Source organism: Colletotrichum costaricense (genome assembly GCF_030867565.1).
Source record: "Colletotrichum costaricense strain IMI 309622 chromosome Unknown Scaffold_2.1, whole genome shotgun sequence".
NCBI lineage: Eukaryota > Fungi > Ascomycota > Sordariomycetes > Glomerellales > Glomerellaceae > Colletotrichum > Colletotrichum costaricense.
In genome coordinates this window covers 250,515-261,684 of record NW_026848231.1, presented here as the reverse complement: position 1 = coordinate 261,684, position 11,170 = coordinate 250,515, and the positions used below count along the sequence as shown (strand labels likewise).

Sequence of the window (11,170 nt, the reverse complement as noted above, 5' to 3'; positions counted from 1 at the left end):
TTGGGGTCATTCATCGCGCCGCTGGTGTGGCATTGAGGCGATAGAGACAGTTGAGACGCAGTGCTGTCTAATACCATTTGATTGTCTGTCTTGAAGTTACCAGGGATTCTTGTTGCAACTGAAGAAAACGACAATGTGGCATGTGCAAAGATGAATGTGATCAAATACTCCCATCTAACGCTGCGGAAGCACGTATTAGGAACCTATAATTCCGTGCTGTACGTAGTATGGATTTGGTGGAATTGAGACTGGCTCAGTGTAAAGATGCGAGTCCCTATCGTTGGCCGCGGTCCGCAATGGGCTGGGGTTGTGGATTCAGCCTACCTACAGCCAACTGCCGTTCGTAGATCATCCGATCTGGGGAAGCGCCGGGCGGGACCCCGCATTCCGCATTCCCACCCGCGCCGACCTTAGTCCTCCTCGACTCGTATGTTCACTCAACTTATTGCTCATCCATCAAATTCATCAAAGCACGTTGCTCATTCATTTTCTAATTTCTCTTTTCTGTTTCGAAAGCCCATTCACTAGTCGATTGGACAGATTATCAAGCAGCCTACGTCATTGACACTCGCTCCTCCACTCATGACGAAGCCGTAATGCCGAATTTATGGACAAGCCTCTTTGCATTCGTAACCGGCCAATGGGATGTCATAAACCCACATTGGAGAGGCAGCAGCACGCCTCGTGATGAGTCTATTCGCCGCGAGGAGGTGCCCAGCTGGCACCGACATGTCCGGGCGAGCGAGTCCAGGACGATTTACCCGGCGCGGGTGATTCCTGACCTCACGCGCGGCGACGTCGCTAATCCGTCGGGATTAATCAACGGCGAAGGCGGGCCCACGGTCTTTACTCGTGACTCGGCGGGAGATGAGGCACCCTCCGTGACGGTCGACTTTGGACAGAATACTGTGGGTATTATTTCAATTTCCTTTGCCGGGTCGTCGTCCTCGTCTACTTCCGGAACCGTGGGTCACGAAAACGATGAGAGAAAAGACCAAGAGGACAGCAGCAGCAGACCCGGCATCAGACTAGCCTTCTCCGAGACACTACAGTTCCTGAGCAACGTCAGCGACTTCTCCCGCTCCTACAACGGCGACACAATCACACCCGGCAGCGACCAAATCGCAGTCGCCAAGGACAACTACACCTGGACCGCGAAACACGGATGCCAGTATACCAACGAACAAGGCAAAGGCCAAGTCTGCGCAGACGGCCTCCACGGCTTCCGCTACCTCCGCATCTACCTCGACGCCCTCCCCTCCGACGCGCCGCACACAACCCCACAAGGCCAGGTCAATATCTCGTCGCTGTCCCTAGCGCTCTCGGCCTACCACGGCACGCCCGATACCTTTCGGGGCTGGTTCGAGTGCAGCGACGAGGAGCTGACGCGGTGGTGGTTCGACGGGGTGTACACCAACGACCTCTGCGTCGACGAGTTCCGCGGCGCCGAGGACGCGGAGCCCCGGGGCGCGGCGAGCGAGACGCTCGAGGGGAAGATTGTGCTGCACGACGCGCCGAAGCGCGATCGCGATCCGTACGTCGGGGACCTGGCGGTCGCGGCGCTGACGGGGTATGTTTCGCATGGGAATGGGATGTTGAGCGAGGCGAGTAGGAATGTATTGGTGGATTTGGCGGTTCATCAGAGGGGTGATGGGTGGATTCCGCCGGCGAGCATGTGAGTCTTTTTTCCCATCTTCTCTCCTTCATTTTTCTTCTTTGTACTAGACGCTGCTTAAGCCATTTCACCTGGGAAACTAATGCTTGGGACGGGATGTGAAGTATGAACTACACGCTTCCCTTGTTCGACTACCCCCTCTGGTGGGTCGTCTGCAGCCACGACTACGTCTGGTACACGGGCGACGTGGAGTACATCTCAACCTACTACGCCAACCTCGTCGCCGTTCTAGACGGATGGTACGTCTCCGTCACGGACCCGGAGACCGGGCTCGTGACCAAGGGCCTGAATGGTACCTCGGGCTACGGCGACTACGCTTTCCTGCCGAGACAGGGGCCAGTGACGTACTACAACGCGCTCTACGTCCTCGCGCTACGCCGGGCCGCGGAAATGGCGGCAGAGATAGAAAAGGAAGGGGACGCAGAGCGGTGGGTAGCGAGGGCGGACGACGTCGCCTCCACGCTGGCCAGACGCAACTTTGACACGGCGAGGGGCGCGTTCTGGGACGGGACGGACGGAGCCGGGGAGTTTGTGGCGGCGCACGCGCAGGACGGGAACAGTCTCGCCATTCTCGCTGGCGGCGTGGTGGACACGAGTACGGCGAGGGGCATCCTGGCGTACTACGCCGGCGCCGCGTCGCGGACCTACGGGAACGCATTTTACGACTCGGATGCTGTGGGCCAGGGGTTCAGTCAGCGGGTGTACGCCTTCATCTCCTACTTTGAGATGGCGGCGCGGTTCGCGTCCGGGGTCGGGGAGACGGCCGTGGAGGAGATGCGGAGGTTGTACGGGTGGATGGCGGGGCAGGATCCGGGCGTGACGTTTTGGGAGGGGATCGGGGGGCCGGATGGACGGCCTTACGAGGACGGGTTCACGAGTATGGCGCACGGGTGGTCTACGGGTGTTGTGCCGCTGATGAGTGGGTATGTTCTCGGGGTGAGGCCTACGGGGCCTGGGTTCCGGACGTGGAGTGTCATTCCTGAGGTGAGCGGGTTGAAGTGGGCGAGGGGTGTTGTGCCGACGCCCGAGGGGGAGGGGATCCGGGTTGAGTGGGAGGATTTTGGGACGGGTGAGGGAGTGCAGTTCAGGATTGTCGTGTGGGCTGCGAGGGGCACCAGGGGCGTTGTTGGTGTTCCTGTGAGGGTGAGGGATGTGGTTGTTGATGTTGGCGGGAGGGCTGTGTATCGTGGGCGTGACGGGGTTGGGGCGAGGTTTGAGGGGGAAAAGGTTTGGGTTGAGGTTGAAGGGGGAGATGGTGTTGATGGGGTGGCCATTTCTGTTCGACTTGTCGAGGAAGGTTTGTGAAGGGTGAATGATCAATCCCGTTGCCTGCCCCGAACAACATGCCAATCCAAATGTGGCAATAGTCCCCACGATCGTCAATCAGGAAGTGATTAATTATATTGACTGTAAATTGGCGTTGTAGGAGGAAAGCTTGACCGGAGAGTTAAGCAGTACCAAGGCCCCCGGGTACTTTGATAGTATCGTGAACCCACTCGAGTCAACCTAATTTAGACTTCTTCCAGACTCAAGGGAAACTCCACTCTCTAAATTGTAGATCTCTTCTGTACTATGTTACCCCGTGCTATCGGGGCCCTCGCGGACCGCTTTCAGACCCAACTACTCATAGATTCACCGGAGCCTCGCCGCCTACGACCGACCCGCCCCGTCTCCTGGTAATCCGCCAAGACTTCACGATGGAGTCACTACGGAGGCCTATTTACATTGACTCAGCATCAATACTCACCGTCTTTCCAAGTAATGTGACAGGCCTTCAGGTAATGTGCTAGGTTTTCCTTACACCGACCCGGACGCGGACTTAAGCCTCATTCACAGGTCGCGGAGACTCCGACAAGCTGACGTCCCAGAGGCTAGAACCTCTTCACGATAACTGCGTAAGGAGTCATGTGAAGTTTTTTTTTTCTTTCTCACTTTAGGCACTATGTGCGCAAGAAATCCCACCCTTTGCAAATGTCTCTGTACGTGATTGCCCTTTAATAGTGTATATTAGCATATACATATCTCTTTACCTGTATACTGTATGTACTAGGACCCTTCAACGAGAGTAGAGCTTTTGCTGAAAAAGGTCATGTGGAGTATAGACTCGAAAAGACACCGGAATTTACTCCATCACTGACACAAGTCAGGAGGATTGAGTTCCGTATCTCTTCATTACCGGTCACTCTAACACGCATACCCCAAAGTTTGAGGGTATCCCAACGCAGAAATGGGCAGGCGAATGCATCCATTCGAGGATCTCGGTGGACGAACAACCCGGCGACTTTGAGGAGAACAGGAGGGCACCTTTGCGGGGATATGACCATCTTCTGCGAGTCTCGATCGAATATAAATACAGCTGCCTCTTCCCCTTTCCTCAGACAATCATCAGCACAGAGACAACACCAGCTTCACTTCCGCATCCATCTTCATCACCATCCCCAAGACCCAAGCCAATCCTCTTCAAAATGGTTCGCATCATCTCCGCCGCCGTCGCCTTCCTGGCCTTTTTCGCCACCACCGAGGCCTGCGCCGGTTGGTACCAGTGCAAGTACAAGGATGGAAGCCACTGCTGTGTACGTTCGCAAACCCCCGGCCCCCTACTCTCGATGGTCTTGAGTAGTGACCTTCGGCTCTCGTACTGACTTGGGGTTCGACAATTAGGTGATTGACAGCGGCCTCGGCGCCGGCGGATGCCCTTCCAAGTGCGACGGCGGCTCCAAGTGGCCCGCGGAGTGCGTCAGCCAGACCACCGGCAACTCCCGTACTGAGTAGGTTTTGAGAGGAAAAAAATACACCCCCGACTAGGTGTGTTCTTTGAAGGGGGTAAAGAAGCTAACATGAGACATGTAGGTGCGGCAAATAAATTGCTAAGGCTGCGTGTTCATGGCGGAAGTTCGCAGTGGCTTCTCGGCTTCGTGAAGTAGAGAGCTACGGCGCTGTTCTCAAGGCCATTGGGTTTTTTTTTTCGCTCGGGAGGGCGATTGGACCCGAAATTGGGGGGAAGGGGGCTTCGCTCTCTGTCTTGGATGAGAAAGATAGTTGGGAGGGGGTTTTTGGCTGATTTGCAAATCAGGGGAGGAATATGCTTCATCCAGATTTCCCAGGGGGAGGGGTACAAGTAGATCAGTTTGCCAGGTATACGCACGGCGAACGGTTGCCGACCTGTAAAATACAGAGCACAAATCGAACCAGGTGTTCCGAGTACGGAGACATAAGAAGGGAGTTGTCGGATTTTCAAGGTGTCAATTGACGTTGTCCTCGCTTCCCGTATTAGAGACGGACGGCTATATGAGTGGCCGTTGTCCTCGTGAGCTGTTCATCCTCGTTGCCACCAGTCAGAGAGCGGCTGTACTGCGCAAGAAGTAGAGAGCTTCATCGGTGTTGCAAGATCATGTTGCGGAGCGCCAGCTTTCGGGAGACTGAAGTCCGTTTGATGAGACCTGGACTACGATTGCGTAGACGTAGGTGTATATAACTTGCCCACTCCAACGAACCTTCTGAAACCCCTGGAATAATTCCTGATCCTATACGTAAAGACGGATTCTCCCACTCGCTTCTTGAAGATGCAGAGATTGAAGCTGTATTCCCACCAAGCCACTTGCCCTGGATATAATCCCAATATGGGGCTTTCTGGCTTGACTCGAGTAGATCTTTCTTCTTGCTGTTCTTCTAGACCCAACTATTCACATACATGGCAATATGGATAGTGTCTAATATTCGGTTGCTTGCAGATATTCCATCGCGGACCTCCATCTCGAAGCCTCAGATCAAGCATAACCCATAGGTCTTGTTTACACTGGGAAAAAAAGACTATAAACACTTGTATGATGACTCGGACCCAGAGCTCAACAAAACAAAATAAGCCACCGGGGGTCGAGTCCCTTTGTGTGTGGTTGAAAGTGATCAGTCGCAACTACTGCACCAGAAGTCTCCTCATCCGATGGTGCTAGGAGGACGAAAACAGTTTTCTCATATGCCTACCTACGTTCCAATAGTGGAGCCTGTCTTCCGGAATATACGCCGCCCTTTCTCTATGTATATTCGCATTCCCTACTTCCCGTCTCACCTGTACAATCATACATACTGTTCTTCAAGCGGGCCATTGTGTGGTCTGCCGACGGCTGTGGGGTTGAGAGTTTTCAGCTGCCACGACTTCAACATTAACCCGAGTCCTCTTATCAGTGTTTGGGCACTCAGCACTTGGACATCCAATATATGGATATAACCACGGGGCTGATAGGCATCCCCTCGACATCACCAGCAAGGGTACACATGCACTGCAAAGTTTGTATATAATCTCCAATGAAGGATATGTGCATTACTCTAAGGTACCTTAGTTGTCGTCTATATTGTTCAGCTCTTGAGAGCCTAATACTACTAGTTATGTTGGTACGGTGCCGTGGCACATGAATTCGTTCGCTGTTCCGATCATTACTCCCAAAAACGCCAAGGCCATGCAGGCTCCCCAATCAAGGTATAATAGATACTCGACAGTTGATATCACAGGTATCATGCAAACAGGTCGAAGCCGGCAGAATTGAACACAGGGCACCAAACTCCCTCTTCCACCCTAGACGTTGCCTCATCGTTCCGTCCAGTCCGCGTCTCGTCAATGGCCAGACCCAAAGGTCCGAACAGTCGTGAATCTTTTCTTTGCTAACTCCAAATTTGGAATGACTCTTGCTTTACCGAAGGCGCATCTTGGCATCCTGAACTCCACGAGCGATGACATCCTCGAGCTTCCAGCGGGGAGCCTTGTACATGCCCTCCGTGCCGTTCGCCTTGCGCCACTCAGCTTCCGTCTCGGGAGTGATGCCTTCGGGAAGAGGCTCCTGTCCGCCAGCAATACCAGTAGAGAATCTGATCTGAAGTTGATCGGCAACCTCGTCAACGGCAGCCAGGAGTCTGTCAAGATCCTCCTTGTTGTGGGCTGAAGAGACGCAGAATCGGACACGCGAGCTAATAAGAGGCGTTGCGGGGTAGCCGACAATAACGACGGAAATCTTGCGCTTGAGCATGGCGTGACTGAAGGCGGGCATCTTTCCGGGGTTGTAGAGCATGACGGGGATAATGGGGGAATCATCGTGACCGTAGACGATGAGACCGAGGCGCTTAAGACCGAGACGTAGGTAGCGAGAGTTGAAGGCAATACGTTCCAGGCGCTCAGCCCCCTGGCCGGGGCAGAGCTCGCCGGTGATCAAACGGAGAGAGGCCAGAATTTGCATGAGGACGGAAGGAGCAGGCGACTCGCCAAGAGTGGTCGCGGCGTTGGAGCTACGGAGCTTGTCGATGATGCTCTTGTCAGCGGCGACGTAGCCACCATTGGCACCGAAAGACTTGGTAAGAGTGCCCATGAGAATATCGACACGGGCGGGGTCGATACCGTAGTAGTCGCAGACACCACGGCCACGAGGCCCGACGGCGCCAATGCTGTGGGCCTCATCGATGAAGAGGTAGAACTTGTACTTGTCCTTCAATGCCATGACACCGGGGAGATCGCACATGGTGCCCTCCATAGAGTACAGACCTTCGACGGCAACCAGGATCTTCTTCCAAGGGCGGTGGGTGCGGGGCTGACCCTGAGAAATGGCCTCCCGAAGCTTGCGCTCGAGATCGACGACATCGTTGTGCTTGAAGGATGAGATGACTGCACCGGAGAGACGAGCACCGACTCTGATGGAAGCGTGGTTGAGCTCGTCAGAGAGAATGAGGCAACCCTTGGAGACGAGGGCGGGGAACGAGCTAGCGTTGGTGACGAAACCCATGGAGAAGACCATGGAAGCGGGCTTGCCGACGAAGCTGGCGATTTCCTTCTCGACCTCCAGAGCCAAGTCCGAAGTACCGACATCAGCGCGGGGGCTGCAAGTGCTGAGAGAGTATCTCTTGACGCATTCCTCAACAGCATCGGCACAAGGGCCCTCCGACTGCGCGAAACCAAGGTAGTTGTAGGAGCTCATGTTCAATGTCTCGGTGTGTGTGCCAGTGTAGTTGTAGGTTCTGTTGTAGTCTCTAGACTCGCGATCCATGAGGGTAATGTAGCGGCCGGGAACGCCGGTGATGGGTCGTGCGAAGCAGTCGTCAATGCGCATCTTCAGACGACGAACGTAAAAGTTGTCAAAGTCCTCGTTCAAGGGAGCGTATCCATTTTGGGGCTTGAGAGCCTGGTAATGCTTCTTGTCGCCGAAGCGCTTGCCAAAAAAATCGCGGGCGTGGCCGAAGAGAATGAGAAGCAGGTAGCTGATGTAGGTAGTGAGGATGTAGTAGTAGGGCGGCTCATCGATGATGGGCGGGTCCAAGGGCTTGCCATCGTTGGACTTGCTCACGTATCGGTGGGTAGGGTGAAGGAGAGGACCGAATTGAGCATCGAAGCGCCTCTTCTTCTCCGTCTCGACGGCTGAGGGAGGCGAAAAGAGGGTTGTAGGGGGGTCAGTGGTGTCGGGCTCGCCAGCGGTGGCAGTTGAGAGCGAAATTGTAGGCAGGGAGATGGTGGAAGGGGTGATTTGGGTGGACGAGATGTTTTGCTGCTGCATGGCGAGGAGAGCTTGCTGGGCAGTCTGGTGGTCCTTATCCTTAGCGCCCTTGGGGGAGGTAAAGAAGTTGGTGATGCGATTGCCGGAACGAGAAGGTCTCCTTTCCTTCTCGGAGAGCGGCATGGCGGGTGAATGAGCGTTGGAGAAGGGATTCGCAATTCTACGGGGCATTGCTGAGAAGCGCGTGGCTGTCTATGGTCGACTCAGTGGCGATTGGAATAGGGGTATTCGAAGTCTGCAATGGAGCAGGAAAAGACCGAATTGAGGGAGAGAACGAGGACGAAGCTGTTTTCCTTGACGAAACCGAGAATTGATGCGCTGTGAAGAAGAAAGACGATCGGTCAGCACGAAATGCAAGTCTGACGGGAGGCCCGGATGTTGTGGAAGAGATAACAAAAATGGTTGGTGGTTTGAGAATTAGGGAAATTGTCGGTCAGAGTGTCAGTGGCGCACCCGCGGTCGCAGGCACAGAGTAGGCGACCACTAAGATGAGCGCGCTAGAAGTGCGAATAGCCAAGGGCTCACCTCCGACTTCTTGCGGCGGTTTGATGGAAGCACGAAACAAGACACAGATGAAGCGCTAACAAGACGCTTGGGGGAGCCACAGAGGCTATCGAGGCGCCGGAGTCCTCGGATTGGGTTGTTTTTGGAGGAAAGGTGATGATGATGATGATGATGATGAATTAACGGTCAAGCACTCACCAAGAAAGGCTTTAAGCAGCTGGTGCTCAAGTGGCCGAAAGTTGGAGGTTGGAGATACAGTCGTGTAGGTCCGAGGAAATCTTTTTTTTTCTCTTTGGCGACTTCTTTTGCTTTTGCGATTGATCAAGTTGTGAGAAAGCAAGAAGTTGAGGAGGCGAAAGCGAAAAGGGGGTTAGGGGGGCGCGAGAGAGCAACGAGGATGCAATTAAGAGGTCGTGGCTCTGTAGTGGCTCAGGGCGAGAGTTCCAGGTTTGGTGCAAATCTGAAGAATGGGGTTTCCCGTTGAGAAACAGAAGATGCAGACGGCAAAAGGTGGTGAACCGAGCAAGTCTCGCAGAATTTGTAACAGCTGCAAGGGGCTGCAACTGCAAGGAGTGAGTGCTGAGGAGGATGGAAACTCGGGAGGATGGAGGGAGATTTGTTGGAGATGGCGGGAGCGAAAGAGGAAAAGGCAAATTGTCGATTTCGGCTTGTCGCGCGATGGGATTGGACCGTGATTTTAGGTAAAATTGGTGCGGGTGGGTGCTGCAGCTGTTGCACTGAGGTGAGGCGCGTTGATGAGCGATGAGCTAAGGTACTTCGTAAGGTACGGAGTACGTAGACGCAGTGATGAGGTAAGGACCTTGAAAGTGAGGTGACTTTTTTCGAGTGTGTTGAGAGTCGAGACAGGCAACCTGGAAAGGTACCTTACTTGGTGGCCTAAGTATCCCAACGGCGAAAAGCAGGTGACGAGGTACCTATGGCGTCGAAGTGGTGTCTGGACCTCTCTTCTCGATCGATGCAGGCCTGCGATTGGTCTGCTGTCGGGCTGTTCGGGAAGGCAGCTCCAGAGTCCAAGGGAAGGTTAGGACGGGGAATGAAAGGAAGGAACCACAGGATGATGTGAGCTTGGAGAGGAAGGAAGGGGAAGAGGAAGAAGGAAGAGAAGAAGTCTGAAAAGGAAAGAGGGCACAAGTTGGGAAATAAAGGCAATGACCCTGACGAGGAAGGAAGAAGAAAAAAACACAATACGGATAATGCAGAGGAGATCCACGACGGTGAGGAAAATTACCGCGTGGACGGGCTGTACCTTACTGTGTAGCATCCGTGCCTTCCAGGTTGTATGACCCTAGTACGACAGCATGTTATCAAAAAGGTACTTTTGGAATGCACATAATAAGGTGCAGCCTCAAAGTATCTTCCCCCCCATCCCGTTGTGATGATTAATGGGGCTCTCTGCCCACCGCGCAACTCATGTGGAAGCCGCGATGCGAGTGACTTTTCTTCCTCTCTTCCCCGTTAGCGCGTATCATTTCAATTTCGAGGATCGACTCCCAGGTCTCATTCTCGCACACCTCGACGAGTCTTTTTTTTCTTGTCTTTCTTCCCGCCTCTCACCCCTGGCCTTCCGACACGTCCGGGTTGCCCGCTGTTCGTCTTTCTATTGCACGGTCCTTTCTTTCGTTCTTGTCTTGCCTCCAATTGGCCTGTCTCTCTATCCGTACCTCGCCTAGAATTCCTACTGTTAGACTCACGATGATCGCTCTCTTGAACACGCACATAGGTATCACACACACCAGCATTTGGCCCCCTAGCCCAACCGCTAATGCCTACTATGCTGCTTGCCTCTGACAGTCAAGCGAGGCTTACAACTTTTGGCTCCTAATCATCCTTATTCTTGGATTTTCACTCAATGTCCAAGTGTCAGACCCCCTCTGCGGGCCCTTCCACAAGCAACGACACAACGAATACTCCGTACCCTCCCTACCTGATATCCACAACCTTGTCTGCTATGTTCCGGCCAGTCTTCGCGACTAACAACTCAACTCATTTTACGGTTTGCGGCTTGCGGCTTGCCTTGCTCTGGCCGAACCACGTTTGCTGCATCTTTGATCCACTACCATATCCACCCACCCAATGTGATATCGGCTGTTGGGCAAATCCCGTCTGGCCCCGGCGCGTTACTCAACTCGGCACCCATCCAGTCAACCATTGGCACCAAGCAGGAAGCAGGAAGCAACCATCAGATCACGCGCGGGAAAAGGGGGAGGGGCGAATCGAAGCCTGACAGGCTGCCCGGACGACACGGCCGAGACGGACGCACCGGACTCTCGATGACTGATGATCGGACAATTCTTTCTTTGCAGTCGCCGTCCCTCTTCCAAGGACCAAGATTCCCTCACCCGCCTTCGCTCTCGGATGCTCTGGAGTTCGCAACCGCTCTAGCATCAAGCCATGCCGCCATTGAGCATTGGCATTGCTTCGAGGCATAGTCATCCGCTTC

General features: G+C 54.2%; 3 protein-coding genes across 3 annotated transcripts; 2 read left to right on the top strand and 1 right to left on the bottom strand.

Annotated features, from left to right (window-relative positions):
* Positions 1-596: 596 nt before the first annotated feature.
* Positions 597-2,980, top strand: CCOS01_01693 (alpha-L-rhamnosidase A; the record flags this gene model as incomplete). The annotated part of the gene is made up of 2 exons (XM_060449886.1): positions 597-1,570; positions 1,780-2,980. 2 exons carry the CDS (start codon positions 597-599, stop codon positions 2,978-2,980), a joined length of 2,175 nt encoding a protein of 724 aa, XP_060318536.1.
* Positions 2,981-4,140: 1,160 nt separating this feature from the next.
* CCOS01_01692 (uncharacterized protein) lies at positions 4,141-4,447 on the top strand (the record flags this gene model as incomplete). Its single annotated transcript, XM_060449885.1, has 2 exons — positions 4,141-4,248; positions 4,337-4,447. 2 exons carry the CDS (start codon positions 4,141-4,143, stop codon positions 4,445-4,447), a joined length of 219 nt encoding a protein of 72 aa, XP_060318535.1.
* A 1,913-nt stretch (positions 4,448-6,360) lies between these two features.
* CCOS01_01691 (aminotransferase class I and II) lies at positions 6,361-8,328 on the bottom strand (the record flags this gene model as incomplete). The annotated part of the gene is made up of 1 exon (XM_060449884.1): positions 6,361-8,328. The coding sequence occupies one exon, from the start codon at positions 8,326-8,328 to the stop codon at positions 6,361-6,363; it is 1,968 nt and encodes a 655-aa protein (XP_060318534.1).
* Positions 8,329-11,170: the final 2,842 nt, after the last annotated feature.